This window comes from Eulemur rufifrons, chromosome 10 (assembly GCF_041146395.1).
Source record: "Eulemur rufifrons isolate Redbay chromosome 10, OSU_ERuf_1, whole genome shotgun sequence".
Taxonomy (NCBI): Eukaryota; Metazoa; Chordata; class Mammalia; order Primates; family Lemuridae; genus Eulemur; species Eulemur rufifrons.
This window is the reverse complement of record NC_090992.1, coordinates 30,501,619-30,528,884: the sequence shown is the minus strand read 5'-3', so window position 1 is coordinate 30,528,884 and position 27,266 is coordinate 30,501,619. Positions and strand designations below refer to the sequence as shown.

At 43.6% G+C, this 27,266-nt stretch overlaps 1 protein-coding gene across 1 annotated transcript; it reads right to left on the bottom strand.

Moving 5' to 3' along the window:
* Positions 1–786: 786 nt before the first annotated feature.
* On the bottom strand, positions 787–21,354 carry LOC138393200 (proton-coupled amino acid transporter 3). Its single transcript, XM_069484350.1, has 10 exons — positions 21,224–21,354; positions 17,844–17,934; positions 15,858–15,946; positions 13,072–13,167; positions 11,868–11,952; positions 10,195–10,413; positions 7,769–7,867; positions 7,248–7,414; positions 4,144–4,313; positions 787–1,055 (listed from the first exon to the last, which is right to left on the bottom strand). Exons 1-10 carry the CDS (start codon positions 21,352–21,354, stop codon positions 787–789), a joined length of 1,416 nt encoding a protein of 471 aa, XP_069340451.1.
* Positions 21,355–27,266: the final 5,912 nt, after the last annotated feature.

Genomic DNA, 27,266 nt, shown 5'->3' with positions numbered 1-27,266 from the left:
AAGTGGAATAGTTGGATCATATGGTAGGTATATGCCTGACTTTTAAAGAAGCTACAAATGGCGGCACCATTTGCCATTCACAGTACCAGCACATGGAGTTTGAGTTACTCCACATCCTTACCAACACTAGCATGGTTAGTCTTCGCGGTTGGAAAATAAATTAACTTCTTTTTTTCACTTTCAGAATGTCAGAGTTGACAGAGCCCTTAATAATCAATTAGCTCAACCCTTTACTTACAGACAAAGAAGCTAAGACTGAGAGAGGGGGAGGAATTTGCCCAACGTCCCACCGGAAATCAGTGGCAGAGGCAGCAGTTGGACAAAATTACCGCTAAGTTCTGGTTTCATTCTGCCTGTGATTCTTTCACTTAGGATATCTAAATAGGAAACTCTCTTCCTGTCATATACACTTTTCTAAATCTGATGCTTTAAGGGCAGCTACTGCAGTATAGAGAAAACAATTTCTTTTGCATTTCTGCTTGGTCTCTGTTTCCAGGGATGTAGGGGCGAATGACATCCCTTTTCCATTAAATGAGGCTGATAATACGAATGGTTGAATGTGATTTGGTTCAGAGGTGCAAAAAAGAAAAGAAAAACAAAACCAAAAAAGGCATAGCCTGAGAGGCCTCAGTACTAACTTGTGTTACCTATGCTCCTCTTGGAAAGATAAAAAGACGCCACTACTTAATGTAGAGATGTGAGGGTTTGCTGAAGGTATATAACATCCACACGGAAGTCAAACTGGGGGTGGGAGGAAGGGAGAGCCGTAAGAATAAAAATAGATAGTTATGCATAGACACCTGTGGAGTTGGCCACGGAATGGTTGATGGGCTTGGTCAAATCATAGAGGGCTTGGTATGTCCCAAATATACACCCCAAAAGGCCCAGGATGCTGATCATGATGTCCTTGGCAATGGTGACACAGCTCATGTCCTCAGAATAAAAGGTCATGATCTCCAGGAAGGGTGGGATGATGAGGGCCAGGGCGCTGCTGCTCACGGAGCCCACCAGCGAGATGACCAGGTCTAGGCGGGGGATGAGGATGGCTGAGACACCTGCGACAAGGGGAGAAATTTAGAATTACTGAATGTGAATGTCCCTGCAAAAAGGGAGCTCAGAAATAAACCGTTGTTTTGGAGCCCTAGAATTCCACAGATGCCTGAGATATTGCTCGAACGGTCTAGAGCAGGCTCGGGCAGTTCACCAGGCAATGCAGTGCTGAACTCCCACCCGTGTTTTAACCACCAACACAGATGCTCTCTTTTTATATTTTGTATATTGGATTTTTCACATACAATCTTTATTGAAAGGGCTCCTCTACCAATTACCTATTGTAACCTCCTCACTGCAGATACGGGGAAATTTCCAGCTCTAGAGGAAACAGGACTTGCTCAAGTTCACATAAAGCTGAGATGAGAATCCACTGGGACGCTCGATCTAATGTCCTTTCCACTCTGCTATGCTCCCTTCTCATGTATAGGCAAGAACTTGGCACACTGTAGGTGCCCAATAAGTGCTTGACTCTTATCCAGATGCTGAATCAATCTTTGTACTATCTACATAATAGAACCTCTGTTAGAAGCAAGGATGAACAAAAAATGGGAGATGCCTCTGTTGCCATCCAAATATCAACTACTTATTTATCTATTCTTAAAAGGACCTTGATAGTTAAGCAGGACATAAAATCCAGAGAAAGCACTAGGCTGCCCATCTCTCGTCCCTGCTCTTTTATAAACACTCTTAAATTTCCATCTGTCATATGTAGGATGAACATTTAGTGTCAGATTTTCCAAAAGAGTCCAATTTCAATAATGTATGAATGAGTAAATATGCAATTTATATGATTTAATTTTATACAAACACATGCTTTCTTCCCAGCTCTCCTATCACAACTTAACTCTATGTTTTTTAAACAATTTTTTTGATGCATAATAGATATACATAGTTTTGGGGTACTATGTGATAATTTAATGTATTCATGTAATTTGTAAATCTCACTGTACTTGGGATATCCATCACCTTAAATATTTCAATCATCTGATCTTTCTATGAACAAAGTAGAGAAAGCCTGTTGTTCTGGAGAGCACCTGTACAAGCTCACTGGATCTTTAAGAAAACATCACTTTTTTCTGAAATTGCTCTGACATATACAGTCAGAGAATGAGAGAGACTCATAAACTGTCATGGTTGGGAGTCCATCGTCCCTCTGATGGGATGGTCCCTGTCCACAGCTCTCCTTCATCAGATGTTTAATAAGCTGCTTACAGAGAAAAACCAGCATCTGTCCTCCAGGAGAGCTCACCCCGAGGGCACAGAGAAGATATATTCAAGGGAAGCTCTATGCAAGGTGGACTGGGCGGAGTGCTCTAAGAGGCTCAGTGCTCGTCATGCCAACTCACTGCTCAGAGCTCTTCCGTTGCTCCCCATTGCCCAAACTCCTCGGCACAGGACCCCTTGGGACTTGGGCTCTGCCAAAAGCTCTGACCTCCTCTCTCATCACTGTCCATTGCTTTTAGTTCTCTGAAGGGGCCATAGGCAAGTCCATGCCTTGGGTCTGTGCACAGCCTGCTCCCTTCGTGTGCACATTCTTCATCCATCTGTCTCCTGCTTATCTTTAGGTTCACTGGAGAGGACTCCCCTGACCTGGCCCAGGCTGCGTTACAGGACCTCCTTATGTGTAGAGGGTGTCTTCTGTTTACGACTTTAACCATCACATGAGGTGCATCACCATGTTCCACCTTAATGTTCATCACAATGTGCTGTAATGATTTCTTTGCATAGATTTGCCACTCAACTGTAAGCCCTGTGAGGGCAGGAGCTATGTCTTCTTCATTATTCATTTGTATCCCTAGTGCCTAGTACAATGTCAGGCATACAGTAGGTGCCTAACAAATGACTACTGAATGAATAAAAGGGGACAGAATTGATGGATGAATAAAGGAGGAGGAAGTGGTCATTTAGCACAGAACAGGAGTATGACAATTCATTAGGAGGTCAGCTGTCTCTAGCCATGTTTTCTCGGATCCTGAGTGGCTACTCCATCTTTCTCTTCAACTTACACCCTTCCTACTAGGAATGATCTCAAACAATCTATTTACAGGTTTCTGCTGTCTTAGTACAGACTGAGAACTCTAACACCCCAACCAAGCAGGTGTGCTGCTTCTGCTCTAGAACTCCAGCTATTTAAAGCTTATTATCTGATAGTGTGTTCTTCTGCTGGATAGCTCCAAAAGTTACAAGATTTCTCCTGACCCTGTACAGAGATTTTATTCCCTTGACTTTAAACTCTGATCCTGGAGGCTTTAACACTAAATTTGCTCTCTCCCCTATGCAATAACCCCACAGGTGTTCAAGAATAAATATAGAAATCCCCCGAGCCTTTGCTTCTCCAAGCAAAGCGTCTCTAGTTCTTTTCCTCATGGGGCACCTTTTCTGATTCTCCATGTCTGGACATGCTCCAAAGAAAGAATTTCCCAGTTCTGTTCATGACATGTACCAAACCCCTACAAATGGCGCCCATAAATGAGGGAATGAATGAATGGCAGGGAGCATGAAGAAAGGCGGGGAGGGAAGAAAAGAGTGTACCCCCCAAATGACCTCCAAGCTGTTAGCAAATCATCCCCTTGGGGTTTTTCCCTACAGTTAAATGCTACTTTATAATAGGGTACTTGTTCAGAACTCACAATAGGAAGGAATATGGCGCAGTGGAAAACATAGACTTTGGTGCTGCACAACCCATGTTCAAATTCCAGCTCTGCCACTTAGCATGTATGACTTGGGAATATTACTTAATTTCTCTGTGCCACAGTTCCCTCAATTGGTAATATTACATTGCTAGGCAGTCATGAGTATTAGATGGTTAGATAATGTCAGTACAGTGCTTGCTATATAGGAGGCATATAGAAGGGTGATTAAATGAATGATATTTCTCTGTCCCATAAACCAGCCAGCGTATACTTTCTATGTGTAGTCAGTAGAGATTACTGTAACATTACTATGTGGTAGTTCTGTTAAGTCCCACTTCAGATGGAAAAATCAAGATCCAGGGATTTGAAGTATCTAGCCCTACGTCACAAAGAAGCCCCCACCAGTGTGATTCCCTGTCATAGCTTTGGGCAAAGAGTGCCCTTTAACCCTACTCACAGGTCAGACAGACCAAGCCTGTGCGGACAGACAGGTCTACAAACAGTGTCCAGTTCTCTGACACCTGGGAGATGGCGAATGGGATGATGATCTCGGCCGGGACATGGAACTGGAGGGCATAGGTGAAGAAGATGCCAATGGAGTACATCAGCTTGACAGACTGGTACAACCTGCAGACAGATGGACAGGATGTGAAATGTGATGTGGGTCCCCAGAAGAGCCATTCAGTATTTGCTCATTGCTCAGACGCTGGTATAGGTGGAGTATACTTAATCTGAAAAGCCAAAATCAGAAATGCTCCAAAATCTTAAACTTTTTTTAGCGCTGACATGACACACAAAGAAAAATACTCACTGGAGCATTTCAGATTTCAGATTTTCAGATTAGGGGTGTGAATCAGTAAATATAATGCAAAGATTCCAAAATCTGAAACAATCCAAAATCTGAAACACTTCTGGTCCCAGGCATTTCAGATAACGATTACTCAACCTGTATTTGTCATTGAGTTATAGAATTGGCTAGCGTCCAATGACTCAGGCCAGACTGGCCACCAGGGCTACCTGGGAAGCTTATTAAAAGTACACGTTCCTGGAGATTCTGAGTCAGTAGACCTGTGGCCCAATCTATGGCTTTCTTTTCTTTCAATATTTTAAAAAGGTAAAATCTGCATAGAGTAAAATTTGCATAGAGTAAAATTTGCAGTACAAAAGTCATGCAGTGAAAAGCATCCTTCCCACCTTAATTTCTAGTCTCCAGCTCCCCTTTCCATAGGCAATCACTCAGAGCTTTCCTGTGGCCCTTCCAGAAATAATTTGTGTAAGTACAAACTTACACAGAATGCAGGAGCACACACATGTGCACACGCACACACACCTGAATACACACACGTACATGCGTACACACATGCATTGCATCGTTCCTCTATACACTGTTGAACTCCTTTTTTTTTCCTTCATCCAATAGTTCTTGAAGATTGTTCCCTATCAGTACACACAGATCTGGCTCTTCTATTTAATAGCTGCTTGGTATTCCAATGGCATAGATATACTGTAACATTTTAAATTGATCACCAATTAATGGATATTTAGATTACGCCTAGTCTTTGTTCCAAGTAAACAATGCTGCAAAGAATCCCCTTTGTACATATATCTATGCACCTATGATATACAACCTCAGAAGTAAAACTGCTGGTACAAGTCTATGTGATTTTAAATTTCGATAGCTACTGACATATTGCTTATTTGTTGTTCTAGTATATGAAAGACCTGCTTCCCCATATCCTTGCCAAACAGCGTGCAAGGGCATGCTGGTCTTTGCCACTGGATTTTTTAAACTGGCATTTCTAGTAGATTTTCAAGCATCTTTTTATCTGGCCATCTGGCCATCCACTTTTTTATTTGACTACGAACTGTTTGCTGCATGAGCATGTTTGCTCATGCTCTTGGCCCATTTCTTGTTGGGTTGTTGGCCTGTTTCTTATTGGGAAGAGATATTTGTTTAAGGCTCCCCTGAAGATGACGACCAGCCAGTTCACACCAAGAGGTGTGAAGTCCTGATGGAGTTCAATGCCCTCATTTTCTAGCTGAGGTCCCAGGAAGGAGAGTGCCCTGCCCCAGGTTGCCAGCGGCAGCACAGATTGCCCAGAATAAGAACAACATATTCGGATGATATCTTACTGGTGTAAGGGTACAACTTCCAAGGAATGCCACCTTTATGATCTCATCTAGTCATTAGCCCAACATGGTGATGTGGGTGAGGCTGGTGACATTTTTCGCATTCTACAGCTCTGGCTTTGTGGGAAATGAATGCCTTATCATCCTACTCACCTCAGAAGGACGAAGGCTGCGGGGACACGGAACAGCGATGACAGCTAACACTCAGTGAATGCTTACTATGTGACGGGCACTTTCCCAAGCATTTTCTGTCAATTAAACCAATTAATCCTCACAGTCACTTCAGGAGGTAACGTGACAGTGATGTGTGCTGTCCATCAAATACTGCTAAGCATGTGGGAGAACTGCACCTCCCTGCCCCCTCACAGTGAGGTGTGGCCACGTGACTTGCTTTGCCCGACGAAGTGTGAACAGGAGAGATGGATGTCACTTCCAAGGAGGCTTTACCAGCTTTGTGGGAAAGGGAGTGACTCACTGTGCTCGCTGCCCTGGCAGCCGGCAGCACTTTAGAGAGTGGCTGGGCCCTGGAGTGGGGACGGTGCGCAGCTTCACCCCAGCCACCCTATAATGGGCGGGTAGCATGAGCACAGGATTAAGCATTTGCATGTTCAGCCACTGGGAGTTTGGAGTTATCGATTATTGGAGCGTAACCTCGTCCGTCCTGACTCATACAAATGGGCATTAGTATTATCCTCAGTACTGTTGAGGATGGACACGAGGCCCACACTATTAGATAGCTTGCTCAAGGTCACATAAGAACCAGGGTGCAAATCCCATTAGTTAGCTTTAGAACCTTTGCTCTTAAACTCTTGGCTATACTGATTGCTTAGTCACTATGTACCCAATATCACCATAACAATGACAATAACTAACACGTGGTGAATGCACTGTTTTCTGGATGAATGAATGATTGAACACAAGGATTCCAGACCAAGTTCTAGTGGCGGCACAGCAACAACAGCCTAGGTGCATTTCTGGAATTGGAAGCCGAGTAGCAGTCCATCTGCGGGACTCCAATCCTTACTTCGTGGTTATAATTTTTGTTGTTGCTGTTTCTGTTTCTAAAACATTCCAAGATCATTTCTGTTTTTAGGGCCTTGGCACTTTAAAGTCAGACAGATTGGATTCAAGTTTCAGCTTCTTACAAACAACATGAGCTGGGAAAGTCACTTGCAGCCTCTCCAAATATCAACTTATTCATTTATTAACTGGAGTTGATAATGATAATGCTAACTCATAGGGCTATTGCAAGAATTAAATGAGGTAATCCACAGTGCCTGGATTATCAAACTTACCTGTTATTATAATGAATGCTAATATTAACAGTAAATATTTATTGGTAATGATAACCCACGGGAATGCCCCACTCCGCTGCTCAGGCTCAGGCCCCATGCCTCGCCCCACCCCCAGCCAAGGACGGCAGGGACGTACCAGCAATTGGGCAAGTTGAGGGTGATGCTGGCCTGGGTGTCCGATCCAAACTTCATATAGCCCAGTGTCCCCAGGCAGATATAGAGGCTGATGACAAGGGACATCCCCAAGTACAAAACAAAGGAGAACTGCTGTGGGTACTTCATCTGGTTTTTGAGAGGCAGAACCTGGGGGTGAAAAGAGTTTGGGGGAGACAAGGCGGAAAGAGATGTGGCCTCTCGTGAAGGAGCAGGGTCCCCTCACAAGCACAGATGTCCTTCTCTAGGTGGACGTCTTTCATTTTCTCTCACGTTGGCTGTTTCTAGGAACACCCAGCTCCACCTGGGCTCACTAGTGAATTCTCACTCTGTCTTCACAGCTTAGTGTGGGGCATGGAGCAGCAGGCACCCTGCATGTGGGCTCTGACTTTGCCTCCGCCAGGAGAGGATCACCTTCTGCACTTTTCATAGATACTATTGATTTAGAAATTGGCCACTCTACAGAGCACTAGGGACTGTTCACTCAGACCCCATGGGTCTTACCATACCGACGCCTTCAAACGTGAAGATGGCTGTGCCGAAGAACAGCAAGAAGGTCTTCCAGTTCGCCATCAGAGGTAGGTCGCTGGGGTATGGAATCCCCTGAAACACAGTCGGACAAGGGCGTTGGCTTTGATCCGAAATCTTTGCCTGGTGGAAAGCTGGGCCACACCTGACCTCGACAGAGGAAAATCAGCGTCAGGAGCACCCATTAAGATATCTAGAGCTCAGTCGGCCTTCTCATTTTTAAAGAAATGGTTACTTATTTATTTACTTTTATTGTGGCAAAATATACATAGCATACAACTCGCCACTTTAACCATTTTAAAGCGTACAATTCAGCAGCATTAGGTATATTCACTTTGTTACATACCCATCACCATTATCTGTCTCCAGAACTGTTTCATCATCCTAAACTGCAAATCTGTGTCTATGAAATATTAATACCCCACTACCCAGCCTCCTGGTAACTCCTTAGATTCTACTGTCTCTACGAACTTGACTATTCTAGGTACCTCATGTAACTGGAATCATACAATAGTTATCTTTTTGTGTCTGGCTTATTTCACTTGGCTTAATGTCTTTAAGGTTTGTCGATGGGGTAGCGTGTGTCAGATTTCTTCCTTTTTTAAGGCTGACTAATATTCCATTGTGTGTGTGTATATAAAATATATATCTCAAATTCTGTTCATCCATTTATCAGTGGATGGACAGTTGAGCTATTTCCACATTTTGGCTGCTGGGGGCCCTCCCATCTTCCTATGTGGAGAAAGTGGGACATGGGGGAGGGGGGAAGGGAGTTACCCAAGGCCAGGCTGCAATTTAGTGGCACAGTGCAGACAAGAATTCAGGTGTCCTGTCTCCCAGTCCTCTAATATCTCCTTCCCATCACTCTTTCAGGGCTGTGCACTCCACCAGCTGGTACGGCAGCTATCGTGGATGGAGGGGGATGTTTATTTCAATTGACTTCGGTGGTGGGTAGACTAGTGGCTCCCAGAGATGTTCACACCCTAACCACTAGCACCTGTGAAGAATGTGTTGTGTTACATGGCAAGGGAGAAGTAAGTTTTCAGATTGAATTGAGGTTGCTAATCAGCTCACCCTAAAGTAAGGAGATCATTCTGGACTGTCTGGGAGGGACAGGGTCCTGCAGAGTGGAAGGGGGCATGGCAGGAAGATCAGAGGCACAACAGAACAAGAGGGCTCAGATTGACGTTGCTGTCTGTGAACATGGAAGGAGCCCCAGGCCAAGGTATGCGGGCATTCTCTGGAAGCCAGGGAAGACAAGAAAGCAGAGTCTCCCCTAACGCCTCCAGAAAGGATGCGGCCCGGCCAACACCTTGATTTCAGCCAGTGAGACCTCTAGAACTGTAAAGTAAGTTTGTGCTATTATAAGCCACAACATTTGTGGAGATTGGTTATAGCAGCAATAAGAAACTAACACAACTCCAAAGACTTTCAGACTCAAAGAAATGAAACTATAATGGTGGCATTTCATGGTCTGTGATGAGAGTGTAGCCTGGGCTTGGGAGGCAAACTGACTGAAGTTAGTGAAAAAGTTACTTTGTTTATCAATTTACTTATCTATACACAGAGTATAAAGATAGTACCATGGTTCCTTGGTATCCACCAAGGGGGGGACTGGTTCCAGGACCTCCCTTGGATACCAAAATCGGTGAATGCTCAAGTCCCTGATATGAAATGGTGTAGTGTTTGCATGTAACCTATGCACACCCTCCTACACACTTGAAATCATCTCTAGACTACTTATAATACCTAATACCAATGCAAAGGCTATGCAAACAGTTGCTATACTGTATTGTTTTTTAATTTGTATTATTTTTTATTTTTTTGGTATTTTCTATCCAAAGTTGGTTGAATCCACAGATGTGGAACCCATAGATACAGAGGGCTGACTTTACTTCCAAAATAGCATTATTGTAAAGAGTGGATGAGTCAATAAACATGAAGAACTTGGCATCAAATAGATAAAATTCCTTTATCATCCATGTTTTCCTCGTCCACCTGCCACTTTCACAATTTTTGTTGGTAATGTGACCGATGTTTATCTCCCCAAGTGAATGCAGCCTCCGCGGGGGCAGACACCCTATCTGTTTTTCCTTACCATAGGGTCCCCAGCCCCTTGCACAGTGCCTGGCTCACAGAAGGTATTCAGTAACTATTGGCTGAATGACTCATTGCTACCCAGTGTGATGACAATGATGAGGGGGAGGATGTTGATGATGGGTGACGATTAGCTTTAATAGCTTGTGGGGCAGAAGTGTTCCTAGATGTCATATTGGCAGGGGCTGCTCAGAGCAGGGGATTCCCTTCTTCACCCTCACCTGCCCCTCCTGCTAACAACCCTCCCCCGGTGTCTCCAAGACCCAGGACTCCGATCCCCTTCTGCTGTGGTTTCAGGCACAGACCTGTATTATATACTCAAAGATGAGAGCCATGCTCCCCAGGGTGGTGATGTTGGCCAATGTCGAGAAGACGGACAGCACCCTGAGGTTCTGGACGAACACCAGCAGGACGAGGAAGGGCAGGATTGTCAGCATGTAGAAACGAATGTCCAGGATGGGAGTCAGCACCAGGTTCTTCCGGGGTTGGCAGGTGTTGGAGGTCACGTGGGCTTCTTCCACCATCTGACATGCAGCATAATGAAAGGCGGCATACTTAGGGCGGCCAGATAAAACACAGGACGCCAATTGAATTTGAATTTTAGATGATTGACATAACTTCTTAGTATCAATATGTCCCCAATATTGCATAGGACATATAGTAAAAAAAAATATTATTCACTAGTTATCTGAAATTCAAATTTAACTGGGTGTCACCTACTTTTATTTGCCAAATTTGGCAACCCTAACTGTAATGCCCAGGATTGTGACAACCAGAAACCCTTAGAATCATAAAGTCCCAAGGCTGAAGAGTCCCTTTGTCATCTAGCCCAACCTCTTCTTCCCCACCACATTTTTCAGAGAAAGGGAATTTATTACACAAGAATATCCTCTTTAACCTTAAATAGTCCTAAAAGTTGGAAAGCTCTACATACTGAACAAAATCTATTTAATTCTACTCACTACCTCCATGAGATCAATTTTTTTTAGCTTTCACATGTGAGAACATGCAATATCTGTCTTTCTGTTCCTGACTTATTTCACTTAATGTAATGTCCTCCAGTTCCATCTACATTGCTGCAAATGACAAGATTTCATTCTTTTTTATGGCTGAACAATATTGTGTTGTACATATATACCACATTTTCTTTATTCAAGAGAGGTTGGTTAATGGGTAGAAAAATACAGTTAGAAGGAATAAGTTCTTATGTTTGGAAGCATGGTAGGGCAGCTGTAGTTAACAATAATTTATTGTATATTTCAAAATAGCTAGAAAAGAAGATTTGGGATGTTTCCAACATAAAGAAGTGATAAATGTTCGAGGTGATGGATATCCCAATTACCTTAATTTGATCATTATGCATTGCATAACATATATCAAAATATCACCCTAAATACATACAACTATTATATATCAATGTAAAAAGATAAAAAATAAAATAATGGTCTGTAATTTGGAAAAAAATCCATCTGCTTGAATATTCTATCTACTATACTTGTCATAGTTCTTTCTGGCTATTTGAGTGCATAGAAACAAGTAAGCTTCTCTATTCCACAAAGCCAAGAAAGAATGCTGTGATTGATTTATAATGTCTGTTGGGAATGCAGTAAGGGGAAGGTTGCAGGTTGCTTGCCTATATATTTAATTAGGCATCTTCTACATGACGACCTTGAGATACTTAAAGTAAATTTCACCATTGCTTTTCAGGCTAAAAAGTCTCAATTATTTCTTATTGGTCATGATCGTAAGCCTCTCTCTCTCTACCCTGGTTAGAAAATTTTCAGAAATTACTTTGGCTCCTCAATGATCTTTTAAAAATGTGATTCCTGGGACTGAGAGAACTTTCAATTGTGGTCTCATCCAGGAGGAGAAATGAAGCTGTCTCCTCCCATGACCTGAACACTATACTTTTGCTGATGTAGCCCTAGGAGCCGGAGGTCTGCCTTTCTCCCACTCTGCCCAGGAGAGGCCTCTTTACCTGTTGTAAATTATCTGCCATAAACATAAAATAAACACTGCAGAAGCCCAGCTGGGTGATGATTAATAAGAAGCTGATGGTGTACCTGGGAAGGAAAAGAAGAGGTAAAACAAAGGGTGAAAACAAACATTACAATTACCTTTTTTGAATGTGTTTATGTTTTGAAACAATTATTTCTGTTGATATTATTTTTTATTTTTCCCCACATTTTTCCTATTTTGAACATTTTAAAGCCTATAGAAAAAGTCGAAAAAAATAGTATAATTAACAACCATATAATCTTTAACTAAATATATCAATTGTTCATTTTTGGCCCCAAATTGCATTATGTAGGTATGTTTGTATGTATGTGTTCATCCAACCATACACACACGCGCACACACACACACACACACACACACAGACACTTATTTTTCAGAACCATTTAAATTCTTATCCATTAGAGCTGCATGCTGAGTTATTTATAGGGGAAATGATTTGAGGTCTTTGGTTTGCTACAAATACTCTGACAAATTAAGTATGTGTGTGGTAGAGATGAAGGGATAGAAGACTGGCAAAAAGAAGACAAAGGGTGCAGTGTTAGGTTCTTGGTCAAATCTCTGCTCCACCACTATCACCGTCTCTGCCTCTGGGCCACCTCCTATTTCCAGGACAATAAAAACCCACCCTGACGACCTCACAAGGTTGCTGAGATGATCTGAGAAGCTAAGACAGAGAAAACCATTTTGTACGCCATTAACTTTTTATCAAGCAAGCTAACAACCTCAATGTTCACCACCAGGGGAATAATCAAATAAAACTGTGGTGCACATCTACACTAGGGAACATTGTGAGCCTTAAAAAAATAATGAGGTAAGTCTCTATGTCCCAACATGGAAAAAAATTAGGGACATATTATATTGTCAGATGAAAAAGCAAATTTCCAAAACTTATTTCAAGTAATGTATAAGACAATATAAAAGAAATTATAAACTTCTATTCACATACATATATTGATACACATGTAGAGAAAAAATGTCTAGAGGAATATTTACTAACTAGACATCAGTGATTATAAAGAGTGAGCCAGCTCTTAGGATGGGCTATTGGGAGGAGTCTCTGTGTTGTGTTTGATAGCTTACAATCAGAACATAGTCATTCAAACCTGTGTAACTAGAAATAAAGGAAGAGCTGGTGAGGATTATTGTCACTATTGCTCTACTACCTCCCCCACACGGAGTGTGTCTTCAGCCAGGTGTTTGGGCAGGATTCAAGGCTGTACATCGTGGCCTCTCCATAGTGCACGAAAGTCTTTTGCAGTCTAGGGGGAAAGGATAAACAACGTGTAACTTAAAACATTTTTGTTAAAGGTATAATTTACTCCCAGAGCAAGTAATTATTATATATTTGCATATTAGCATGGAGTATTCTGTTAATTTTCTAACAGTGGTATATTTTATGCTTTAACAACTTTCTGGAGTTTGCCTTTTTTCTGTTCTTGCAGGTATCTTTTTAAGCACAGATATTTAAGTGGATACCATTGGATTTGTTCTTTTTGATTAAATAGTAGCTGTGCATTGGTTTAGATCTGCAAAGCAGGAAAGAGGAGATGTGGTGGTGGGGGGCCGTGTTGGGAGAGGGAAGGGGGGAAGGGGTATTGTGGGTGTGGCCAAGCCAGTGATTTTATCTTTTCTGCATTTGTATTTCTTCCTTCCCATTGGAGAGGGTGTCAGAACATTTGAGATGTCTGCCCTGGACCAGATCCCATACACAGGTGATACTCAGGTTCCTGCCGAGCTACCCTTACAGGATGTGACACCCAAGTTCCAGCCTGTCCCTCTTCCCTAGGGCCTTGTTCCTAGGTGACCTTTCCCAAGGGTGGGGCAGGCCTTGCTGTGGAACCAACCAGCATGTTGCCGAGGTCCTGAACACATGTTAATTACTGGACTGAGGGGAGCAGTGGAAAGAGAGAAAGGGCCCCAGACTTGTTAGGATACTAGGGTTTCAATCCCATCATGCCCCTTAGATAGCTGGAGACGTTGAGCGAATAAGTCTCTCTAGATTTCTGGGCCTCAGTTTTTTCACATGCAGTCTGGGTTTTGGGGAGGAGACAGTGAGAAATGGATACGGAGCTGTGTTGGGAGCGTGGCATTTTTATTACTGCTTACCGCAGCAGGCATGTGCGATACAAATGAGTTCACCTTGCACAGGACTGGTGAGTATATTAGTCCAAGGGTTGCAAATGCAAAAGCTATGGGATCAGATCAGGATTGGTGACCCGGTGGGTGACAGGAGCTGGGTATAAGGCACAGTAGGGAGTAGTGGAGACTGTGGCAAACCAGAGCACATGCCCTGTTCTAAAAAGGGTTGATCAGGACTTGCCTTCCAAAGAACATTAAAGAAATAAAGGCTCAGCAGGGGGCCAGACTCTCTCAAGGAGAAGGCAGAGATTTGGTTTTTTTAAATGTGAAATCTCCAGATTTTTAAATGTTGGCTAAAAAGCAAAACAAAACAAAACGTGCAAGTCACCTAAAATGTAACTGAAGGCCATAGCCGGCTCTTAGGCATCACTCTGAAACCTCTGCATTAGAAAAAAATGAAACACAAGTCATCCGAAAAAAATCAGAGAAGGGCTGTCAGGAACAGCCACATGGTGATATAATGATCCCAGTAGAGAAGAGAAGCTTTGCAAAACGGTTAAGAGTGGAGTCAGATAGGTCTTTGAATACCAGCTTTGCCACTTCATAGCTGCGTGACCCTGGGCAAGGCACTTAAGCCTCAGTTCTGTAAAATGGGACTAAAAATAGTACCAACCATCCAGGCATACGTGGCTGTAAGGACTAAAGAAGGCTTGCAAAGCTCTTGGCACGATAACCTGGCACAGGGTCATTGCACAAAAATTTAACTGCTGCATGAGTAAAATGCTCTTAAAAGTGTTTAGTGAGCTGGAAAGTGCTCCAAAAGTTAGGTATGACTGATGCATACTCCAGATACACCTATTGGAATCATGATAATTTGGCTTCATGGAGAGTTTCATTTACTATCCCTATTTTGATTTTCGAGGCCTTTCTTCACGTTTCCAAGGACCTACTTGGATTGGCACGCCTTGGGAGCAGCCAAGCACTGGGCATCTCAGCATTCTTTGTCTTCATTGCATTTGTCTTTTCTTTCTAAAGTTGTTTTTGAATTAAAGTTTCAAATACATAAAACATTGAGTATTACATGTGTTTTGTTAAGTCATTGACTGAAGTCACTGTAAACTTTTCACTTTATTGCAAAGTACGTTTTTTACTTTTACTAAATTTTTCCAAAAGGAGTTTGCTTAGAACAAATTACCCTGACAACAGGTCTGTATTGGGTTTGGAGAGGTAAGGGGTAAGGAGATTAAAAGGAAAATAAGTGTCTGTAACTATCTCACACATATATGTGATAGTTTACATAGTACTTTTTGGGTTGTTTTTTTTTTTAAGACAGAATCTTTCTCTGTCGCCCCTGGTAGAGTGCAGTGGTGTCATCATGGCCTTAAACTCCTGGGCTCAAGTGATACTCCTGCCTCAGCCTCCCAAGTAGCTGGGACTACAGGTGTACCACGACGCCGGTTAATTTTTCTATTTTTAGTAGAGACAGGGTCTCGCTCTTGCTCAGGCTGGTCTCCAACTCCTGAGGCTCAAGCAATCAGAGTGCTAGAATTACAGGCATGAGCCACCACACCAGTCCTACTGAGTACTTTTATCTTTCATCACTTTGATGCTCCCAGGTAAGGAGATTTAGCTCAGAGGGGTGCAGGGACTTGACAAAGTCATTCCACTTGTTAGTAACAGAGCTAGATTTGCACCTAGACTCTCCAGTTGGGATTCTTTCTCGCCCCCTCCAACACCTCCATAGAATCCAGAGTGGCAGGGTGGTGGCCTGGAGAAGTGGCCAAGTTACTTGAGTCAATGGTCAAAAGAAACTGAACACACTCGTGGAGGGGGTCCCAGTGCTGGGATGAGAGAGAAGCAGGACTCTCACTTCTGACTGAGGTGGTCAGCACAGTTCAGCAGGATGACCATGCAGTGCACCGTGAGGACCCCAATGGCCAGCATGCTGACAGGACCCACCTGGAGGGAGAGCAGAGACAGGGACAGTGAGCCACATTGACCATTGCCACACCCTGGCCCTCTCCCAGTCCAAGTGCTGCGGCCCCTCACATAATAAAGCTGTCTGTGGATGAGAGACCCTGTCTGAATGTCCTGGTGCCCCCCGATGGTAGGGTTTGAATGCCCTTCTTAGCCAATCACTATAAAGTGGCTGCTTGACCTCTGCCAGAATAATTCCAGTGACACAGAGCTCACTACCTCCCCACATAGCCCATGCATTTTCTTATCTGCCTCATCTACCCTTTTAGAGTCCCTCCATGGTAAATTCCTTGTACACACCCTAGTCTTCATCTCGGCCAAGATGCCTGAAGACCAAGGTTCCTCTTGTGACTTCGTTCTCTTCCTCTAGTACAGAGTTTAGCAATAGTGCAGCTATTGGCATTTGTGGGCAGATGATTCTTTGTTGTAAGGAGCTGTCCTGTGCAGTGTAGGATACTTGGCAGCATCCCTGGGCCTCTACCCACTAGGTGTCTGTGCCCCCCACCCCTAGGTTGTGACAACCAAAAATGTCTCCAGGCATTGTCAATGTCCTGGGGAGGGGCACAAAATTATCCCAAGTTGGGAATCACTTCTAGTGCATCTAATTTGTCAATATTCATTTTAAAAAGTAGGGCTTATTAGTCATCATACTCTTCCAGATGTGATCAGAAGGGCATAGTGTAAAGAGGGTCTCTCTCACCTCCTTCGTTCTGGACACTCATGTCTTTATAGATGTGACCTATCACAAAGAAACAAACGAGCGATCAAGAGTGCCACTAGACTCCACTAGAATGTAGCCTCCACGTGGCAGACACTTTCTTGTCTTGTTTACTTGTATACTCTTAGGGCCTAAGAGTGCACATAGTAGGTACTCCATAGATATTTTTCAAATAAATCATGGTCAGAGGTTCTGGTGGGAAATGGAAGATAAAGAAAATCATCAAATGCCTCTCAGGAAGCAAAAATCAAAGGATACAAGAGCTGTCTTAAAAAGCAAATACCACACTGGCAAAGAGAGTTTGGCCGAAGGCCATGTCTTCTGCAGAAGTTCCAGACTCCAGAGGATTCCAAAGGGGAGAGTCCCATCTCCAGGTTGGAACCACTAAAGATCAGAAGTCATGTCATAGGAAGCAAGGGTCCTGCTCTGCCTTCTTTAGACATGGGGCCACTTACCAGGCCTGGAGAGAAGGAAAAAAATTCACTGAACTGCATGAAAACTATATATTTGGTATCAATTCAGTCTGATAGACCTTAATTGAGTCTTGCTGTGTGCCCGTCTCTATAGCAGCTACTGTGGGGAGGTGTAAAGGGAAATCAGACACTTCACCCTCAGAGCTTGCAATTAGCTCAGGACACTAGGTCTATTAAAAAACAGATATAGCCCATCTTTGCAAGTACTTTAGGAATTCCAAGTGAGGTAGATACAAGTTGTAGAAAAACACAAGGTATGGCGGCATCGATGTTCATAGGAAAGAGTAAAGCTTTAGAGAGGAGCAAAGTTCACAAGACAAAAACAAGGGAGCTGGGGTCAACAGACAAAAGAGACAGGGCAGGTTGACGCAGGGAGAGTGTGAGATTGGTGGGTGCATCTATCCTCATATTCAAGCCACTTTCTCACATGCCAACAAATGCTTTGAAACAGGAGGGGGAGGACGGTGGCAAAGTGGAGTCTATGAGACGGTGGGTCGTTAAGAGCAATGGCCCACCCACTCTGGGGAGGCACAGGTTGGCTCCAGCGGTTTGATGCCAACAGGCACATTTCCTATCGCAGAAGATCCCCCCAAAGTGCCCACTGATAAATAGTACAAAAGCATTTGGGACTCATTAACCCCTCCCCCAAATAGGTAAGCCTAGTTCCTGTCCCATAGATGCATCTTACCAACAAGCCGGCATTTTTTATGGCGAGGGGAAGCCCCAGGAGCCCTGTGCCAATGTTGCATTTCAGCAGGTGGATCAAGGTTTGCAGCATCCTGTAGTGGGGAGAGCAGGGAGACAAGAGGGCACGTTAGTGGGAAGGCAGGGTGGCCCAGGGCTCAGCCTGATTCCAGCGGCTCCAGCGGCCCCTGTGGGCAAGAGGGACAAGACTGGATGAAGTGGACTCGGGGGCAGCTCTCTATCCTAGGGATCTGTCCTGGTACGTGGGATCCAGGGCTGGTGCGAGTTCAGCAGCGTCAACAAATATTTAATAGACACGAGGCTCTAAAGAAAAAGTTCATTAAAATCGCTACCATTCTGGATAACTCCCTAGAACCAGTTGGTGTGTTAATTGATCTGATGATTTCTTTCATGGTTAGTCACTCAATTATTTACAGACACTACATTGTCTACCATTTAGATAGACAATGACAAAAATTAGTCATACTTGCCTCCATTTACAGAGTATTTATTGGCATCAGATCATTTATTAACTCACTCACTAGAAAAAAAACATAATAACCTTTTACCACATACAGGAATATTTACTGGTTCTAGTTCACTTCATCCATTTACTCAACCAATATTCATTGTGAATATGCATTGCTATATATATATATATACATAAAATCCATGAATTGCTATGTAATATATCCATGCTATGCATTAGATAAAACATACTAATTTATGGCAATTGCTAATGTGCACACAGAGTACTTATGATGTGCGACAGGGTGCTGGGTACCAGGGGTCCCATTCCTGTGCTGGCAGCTCCTGCCCAGGCAGCTCCCATCCTGATGGGGATTGGGAGTGGGCAGTGGGAACAGGACCATGAGAACAGAATCAGAAAGGAACTTGCATGAAAAGTGAGTGCAAGAGCACTGAATCCAGAGGTAGGAGCACTGGATTCTGAGGTTCTAGCTCTGCCATTAATCTATTGTGTTTGGTTACTACTTTGGGAAGCCCCTTAAAGTCTGCTTAGATCCTGTTTCCTCACCTGCCAAAAAAGGAGAATAATTCTAGTCCTGCCTATGTCCCAGGGATGTGTAAGAATCAAAAGAGGAAATGACATCATGAGTCTTGACATCATGAAGCGCTTCACAGATGTGAGCTTCATCATCATCATTGGTGCCATCTTTGATTTGGCCTTCATGGTGCTCACCTGTTGGAAAGAGCCTCCTTGAAGAGGAAGCAGAGTTGGCATGGAAGAACAAAGGCAAGCAAGGGCTGGTTTAAGCAAGTAGACGTGCCCTCTCCACCTGGAACAAAAGAGTGCCTGGAGGAGGCCATTGGAGGTGCAGTCCATGTCTCCGGGCAAGACAGAGAACCCCTTCTGCCAGGCTTACACTGTCTGGAGATGGCCAAGAGAGTGGAAACCAACGGCCCAAGGTCACACGGTGAGTCCAGCAGAGATAGTGCTTGTGTCTATGTCTCAACCTTTAGGGAGTCATAGCTAGGGACTTTGAGGAGATGGCTGCGCAAGGCCTTTGCATTTCAATATTGACCTGGGAGAAGGTCAGGTGGAGAGAACAGGCAAGCCACTGGGGACCTCTGTGACTTCCCACATCTCGTTAGGTCAGTCAATTCACCTAAATGGGGGGCGAGGGAGCTACCTGTTGCCCCTTCAATTCCAAGAAAGAAATTTTATTTCTTAATAACTGAAATTATTGAAAAATATGTCAAAGCAAAAAAAAAAATCTAATTTTTTCCCTTTTGTCAATTTCTTCAAAAGATGTGCTCTCTCTCCCGGCTTCCTGTCCTCCTTCCCTTCATCCCTCACTTCTTTCCTACCATAGCACCTTGCCCCGCTTGAATCAGATCTCGTGGGAAAGGCGAGACAAGGTTTTGGAGAAGCCATCGAGCCTTAGCAAACAGCATTACATGTCAGGCCCTTGGAGCATAAACACATGGGCCAGATCCTCTGGGCCTTTAAAAAAAATTAGCTTTATATTTTTCCTTGAAAAATAATACATTGCTATTATAAAAGGAAATTCCAAAATCCCATCAACTGGAAATAACCACGGACTATGTCAATATTCCTCTGTGCATCCCTATTTGTTTCTAAATAAATGCACAGAATTTCACACAAGGAGAACTGCTATATATGCTGGATCCTATGAATAAAACGTACTACACATTTTCCATGTCTATAGACTTTCTCCATCACTTTTAATGGCTGTATTGTATTCTACTGCATGTTTGTACCATGCTTTAACCATTCTCTAATTTTTTTTTCTATTTTTAGTAGAGATGGGCTCTTGCTCTTGCTCAGGCTAGTCTCAAACTCCTGACTTCAAGCGATCCCCATGCCTTGGCCTCCCAGGGTGCTAGGATTACAGGCGGGAGCCACCATGGCTGGTCTATGATTCTCTTAATGTTTCTAAATTTTCAACATTATAACTAGTGCTTCAGTAAAAATTATCATGCATACTTGTGCTATTATTTCATTAGGAAAAATTCCTAGAAGTGGTATTATTGATCAAAGGATATATTTATTAATATTTAATTATACTTAAACTAGGTAGGAACACTCAGAGCACAAAATTCAAAGGGTAAAACAAAACAAAAACAACCAAAAAACCTTATGAAATAAATATGAATCTCTCTGCTATTTCTGTCTGTCTGTCTCAATTTTCTTTCCCAGAAGTAGCCACTGCTATCAGGTGTGTGTGTGTGTGTGTGTGTGTGTGTATGCACTTTCAAAGATAGCATTTGCCCAATAAGTATTTGTATGTTTATACAAATGGCATTTTAGGATCTGACCTGCAACACTCCATCTAGAAAGGTACCAATTTAATTCTTCCCCAAAGGACATGGGAGAAGACATTTCCTGGTACCATTAGCAACACTGGGGATTGCCATTTACAATCTATGACACCCATGGCTATTATCTGATCTGATTAGATAACAGTCTGATTGACAATAAAGTTCTGGAGAAAAGTTCCATGTGTTTGAGTTTGGGGCAGTAAAGGCAGAGCCATGGGTTTGGCAGGTGATTTTTGTTTTCTGGATGGATCTGGGAGGGGAGACGAGAGAGAAAAGAGGAAGAAAAAGAGAATAATGGCAGATGTGCGAGGAGAGGAAAGCCAGCCTGAGTTAGGAAACTTCTAGAATCCGGCAGCTCAGGCTGGGGACGGCTGCTCTAGCTGGGTTACTTTGCAAACCTGGGACACAGGTAATACCCAGAGCCACAAGGATCGACCTTCTTAGACTCCGAAGGTTTCGTCTTTTGTCCATGTAGCTCCTGTTCAGTGGGATAAGGGTGCTAAGGAGAGAGAAGGAGTCCAGAGCTGCAAAAGCAGCAGCGCTTGGCCTAAGTTCTGGAAGGGTGGCGCGGCCACTTACGATAGTCCCGCTTCCTCCGCAGGGTGGACGTTCTCTGAAGTCGTGGTGCTGCCGCTGCTCTCCGAGAGCAACTTGGACCCGTCATCCAAGGAGTTCAGTTCACGGCTGTAGTCCCTTCCTAGCGATGACATCTTCAACGAGGTGGCCAGGTGGTGAGGCTAGGGTTAAGGCCTCGAATGGGCCTCCAGTGGGTGTTTCCTCGGACTACCTGTGGCTGCAGGCCTGAGCTCCGAATTCCCAAGGGCGCCCGGCGCTGCCTGAAGCCCAGGGCGGGCGAGTCAGTGAAGCAGTGGTGGCTGGAGAAGCTGATGCTGATGCTGCCTCACCTGGCTAATGTGGCACTTTGGAGAGTCCCATCTCAGGGCAATGCTCAGTCCCCCTCGCAATTGCTCCGTCACCCGCCACAACTCGCCTGGGCTTTTGGCCTCTCCCACTTTGGCCCTCGCTGCTGTGGGGCAACGTGAACCGTGAGACTGGGAGGAAGAAGGCACCATTGGACTGGAGGTCCTGGTGCCTGGATGTGGTCCAGGCTCGGTGCTTGTCTGCCTCTGGCGAGGAGGAAACCAGAGCTACCTCACAATGGAGGCTGCCCGGCCAATGAGCTGCTGCGGAACCCCAGCTCGCAGGTGTGGCCAACAGAGTCATCCAGCTGCCACCTTCCCTGCGGGGGTGAAGATGGCTTGTAGGGCCCAGTTCCAATGCCACTTGCTCAGAATTTCTGCACAGGAGGGGCATATGGGCTGCTAGCTATTTGGGAGTACAGGTAAACTTAAAAAAAGTCATTTGTTCAACAGATATTTATGGAGAACCTAATATATGCTAGGAACTGTTCTCCATGCTGAGAATACATTAAGGTAGAAGACCGACGACAATCTCTGCTTTCATGGAATTCATCAGCAGTCTGTGGGGCTTGGAGACCGACAATAAACAAAGCAAACGTGTCAAGTATCTGTTAGTGGGTACCAAGCGCTGTAGAGAATAACGCAGGAAAGGGGAATGGGGCGTGCTGGCCAGGGGCGGGTTGCAGTTTTAGATCGGGTGGTCAGAGAGGGCCTCACCGAGAAAGTGACACTTGGGTAAACAAGGCAAGGGAGCATGTCCCGCGTACATCTTCGGTAAGAAATTTCAAGCAGTGGGGACAATACGTGCAAAGGTCCTGAGACAGGAGAGTGGCTGGGGTATTTTAGGAGTGGTAACCAGGACACGTGGCGGGCTCAGAGTGCACAAGGGAGAGGGCAGTGAGTGGAGTAGACATGTGTCTGGTTTGCACAGTATTTTCCGGGTTTGTGCCTGTGGCCCTGACATAATTATTAAGAGTGCTTCCTTTCCCTATGAAAAGTGTCTGAAATTGGGCATGGTGGTGCATGCTTGTAATACTAGCTACTCAGGAGGCTCAGGCATGAGAATCGCTTGAACCCAGGAGTTCAAATCTAGCCTGGGTAATATAGTGAGAACCTGCCTCTAAAAAAAATAAAATAAAACAAAATAAATAAATAAAAGTATCCTGGTTTGGGTGATAAATTACACGATCACACCAGAGGTATGGTTAGAGAGGCAATGGGAGCGGGTGGAGTGGGTGGGCAGGATCTTGTAGGCTATTGCAATGCCTTTGGATTTTACTTTGAGAAAGATGAGCAATCTTGGAACGTTCTGAGCAGAGAAGTGACATGACTTACATCTTGGGCCATTTTGCCGGGAGCAGACTGAAGGGGGGTGAGAGAGATCAACTAGGATTAGGAGGCTATTACAATAATCTAAGAGGCTCTTGCAGGGACCCAGGTGGCAGTCAGCAGTGGCTTGATCCAGGGCGGTGGTGAAAGAGATGGTGAGAAGTGAGTGAATTCTGGATTTTTTTTTAAAGCCTAAGCCAGGAGGCTGTGCCGATGGCTTTGAGATGGGTGTAGAAGAAAGAAAAAAGTTAAGGATGACTCCAGTATTTTTGGCCTGAGTAACAACAGGAAGGTTGGGACGGGTATCAACAAAGTCTTGCCTTGAAGCTGCCTTTGCAGAGCAAGCACCGGCACTGAACTTGGATTGCAGAGTCATTGGGAGGGACTGCACGGGTTGCTTATGAAGATTAAGAGAGGCTGAAGCATGCCCACCTCAACTCTTAGTACTGCCATAAATCAACAAGATGAGCCTCTCTCTTCCTCTGAATAGCAAATGAAATTTCTCTCTCCACTGGTGATCTAAAGACTTTTTCTCAAGTTGAAAATAATTTCCCCTCTCCCATTGCGTTTATTCATTTATTCATCGCTTTAATACTTAGCTAGCGAATGCCTACTCTGTATTAGGCACTGCAGACTTAGCAACAAACAGGACAGACCGTGGGCCTGTTGTCAAGGAGTCTGCAGGGTCGCAGGGAGGCAGACAGCAAACAAAGATGCAACAGATGAAGTTAGGGACAGGTGCAGGTGGGCAGCATTAACCACAGGAAAAGAGGAGGGGGGCAAAAAGGAGGAGACCAATGAGCATTTAGAACTTAACCCACAACAGCAGGAACTTGAGGTTAGGGACTGTTCTAGGCCAGGAGCATGCGCAGAAACTAGGAGCTCAGGCCTCAAGGTGACCTTGTCTCCGTTAACATACATTAACATAGTGAAAATCACACCAATCAGCACCATGACAGTTTACAATTGTCATAGCAACCCCTGGAAGTTACCCTATAAGGATAAAAATGGGGAGGGCCGTTAGTTCTAAGAACTCTCCATTCTTTTTTTGTCTTTTAATATTTAAATTTTAATTCTTAATAGAATCCTGGCTCTGCCATTACTACCTGTGTGGTTTAGCCAAATCACTTGTGTCTTATTTTCCTCACCTGTAAAAGGGGCGAGGAAAGACCAAATTAGAAAGAAAGAAATCACAAGAACCTCTCAAATAAAATGAGAAAAGCATAGATTATTCAATAACTAGTGCCGGGAAAACTAGTTAGCCAATTGGGAGAATGAGTTAGCAACAAAAACAATAACACTTACATGGTCATTTTGTGCAATTTTGAGAAAAGGATAGATTATTCAATAACTAGTGGTGCGAAAACTAGTTAGCCATTTGGAGAATGAGTTAGCAACAACAACAACAATAATAACACACGGCCATTTTGTGCATTTTTGTGCAATTTTTTTTTTAACATTGTTAAAAATGTTAGAGGATGTTGGGAAGATTGAGAAAATTCATATGTGCACAGCATCTGGTGAGCTTCCAGGAAGCGTTATTATTGTGGTTGCTAACTCATTCTCCCTCGGCCAGGAGGAGAGTCGGGTTGGAGCGTTGTGTCTGTCAGGGGAGACACAGAGCAGGCTGTGCGACAAAACCCATGAAATAACAGAAGCAGCGTTTACTACTTACAGATCCCAGAGAGGGGAGGGCAGCACAGCTCGCAGGGCTAACGGGACATGGAGGGCCATCTGGGACATGTGTGCTCAACCAGCTGGTGGGGAGCAAGGCGGGAAGTCTATGGGACTAAAGCCTTTATAGGGGTCCAGCGTGATACCCACCCAAGCAGGTTTCCTGAGGGGATCGTTAACTGGTGGGTTTAGCAACACTGATACAACCGATGAAAGCAAGCTAGGTTCTTGCAAAGACAGGCAGGAGAAACAAAAAACAAAAAGTAAGCTAAGGAGACTGGTCAGTAATCGTCAGCAACACTAAAGACTACTGAATGTTAACATTGTGTTTAAGTGATGGTGATATTAAATTTTTTTAAGTTATTTGGTACTGGTATTTTTATTCACACACTTTCCTCCCCATTTAACTTACTACTTCTTTAACTTTTGGAGCTTGCTGTTGAATCAAGGATCATAGAAGATCCTTCCTCCCCTCCCTCTTCATTGAGCATTTGTTAAGAATTTTGCATGGGGTTATCGCATTTAATCCTTATGATGACCCTAGGAGGTACATACTGTCATTGTCTCCATTTTCAGATAAGGAAACAGGCTCAGAGATATGAAATAACCTGCTGAAGAGCAAGCGTGTTGTGGCAGATGGATTCAGGACCCAGATGTTTGTGCATCAAACTCTTCATTGAAAGGCCCTAAAGAGGCCTTTGAACAGTGGTGGTCAAATTGTAAGACAGAAAAAAAAATCAGTGTCTAATAAGTGCAAGGGGCTGGTCTAGTACAGTGAGAATCAAGAATCTCCTTGGCTTGTCAGCAGCAGGGGAGGACAGCGGTGGGCACTGGAGAAAGTGTCCGAGCCCCACAAGCAAAGACCCAGAGGCAGAAACAGGCCAAGGAAGCCAGGGCTGAAGTTGAACGGTGCAGCCCGCAGAGGGAGGAAGAGTTTGAGGCCAGGGCAGCCGCAGCGCTGAAGCAGAGAAGGAGACCCAGGAGGAGAGGATGGTCCTGCGCCCACTTCTGGTACAACAGGGGTGGAATCTTGCATAACCTCCTGGCCTCGGTCTGGAACATCTGGCCAGAAATCCATGAAAACTACCACACAAATGGATAAGGGAGGAGAAAGAAGCCTCTTTTCCACGGATTGCTATTTTAGATGGAATATGTAGCTTTAGCAAAGCTCCAGTTATATTTTTTACGAAAAGGCATTAAATTATTTCTGTATATTATGTAGTAGGTCCTTTCACTTTTTGAAGAGTAGCGAATCTAGCTTCCTTGTACAGACTTAGAACTTATCTAAAGATTTCATATTTTCACTTCATATTTCTTAGAAATTTAATGAGTATACATTGCCTGTTTTCCTATGCCTTTAGCTCAAGCAACACAGATATCAAGGTTGATTTTTTCTTTCTTAGATCTAATAAAAAGAAAAAAACAGTTCTTTGACGAAAGAAAGGGCTTAAATAATTTTTTCCCCCTAACATTTCTTGATGGTCAGGGGCTGTATCTATGGAAAGGGAATCAGTAGTTATTTGTAATCTGTGTGAAGGAGCAGCCAGCCTTAACACAGTCCATTTCTGTTAATGGTTAGGACAGTGAATAGTAGTGTGATTGTTTTTGGGCTGCTTTTAGTTTCTCTTAATCAAAATTACTAGATGATGGAATTCAAGAACTTGTTACATATTATTACTTGATTTACTGATATTCATTTAAAAGTAAAGGCTTTGTCATACCAAAAAAAAAAAAAAAAAAAAATCTCCTAAATTTCCATGGACAGATGAATTGGATAAAGAAAACCTGGGCAAATTCTTTGATTTCTCTAGAATCTCTAAGATTCTGAGTGGTTCCTTGTACCAAGGTCAAACTGAGAATGAATCATCTCAAGAGAAAAAAAATGTGGCCAGTGGATTACAAACTTCTAAAAATTTCAAACTCAGTAGGCTCTTTACAAATAAGAAATCAGCTATGAAATGAGCAGGGGGTTTCTGGAGGCCATCTGGTGAATCAGCCCCCGCGCCCCACCCCCCCCGCCACCTTACCATGGAGCCTGATGCTATTTACAACCTCCCAGGGTATAGAGAGAAAAGAAAGCCTTCACTAATTTTTTTTTCTATAAAATGGTCCTGATTCTGATACCAAAATCTGAGAAAGCATACAAAAAAACTATGACCAAATTAAATACAAATACAAGCATCTTAAAACAACATCAATAAGAACCTGACAATGTATTAAAGAGTACACTATGGAGCTTTCCCTAGGAATCCAAAAACGATTCAACAGGAGCAAATCCATTGCCGTAGACAACATTTAAGGTGGGAGGAAAAAAACGGTCAATGATAGCTTCTGGGAAAAAGCATTAATAGAATTTCATGATACAGGCCAACTTTTCAGGGAAGACTCTTAGCATTATAAAAATACAAGAAACCTTCCTTAACCTGATCTGAGGAGGAGAAAGAGGGTGATCTCAGAGTCAGCATCAGAGTTAACAATGAAACATTAAAAGCAGCTCCAGCGAAGTGCGAAATTAGAAAAAGATGTTTGGTGCCACTACGTCATTAACACTAAAGAAAATGAGGCATAAAATTTGGAAAGAAAGAAGGAATATTATTTGCAGTGTGATTACCTGGAAAGCTCAAGAAAATCAACTTCATGCTGTTAGAAACAAACAAACAAAAAAATCAGAGAAGCGGGCAGAACAGGTGAAACCCTTT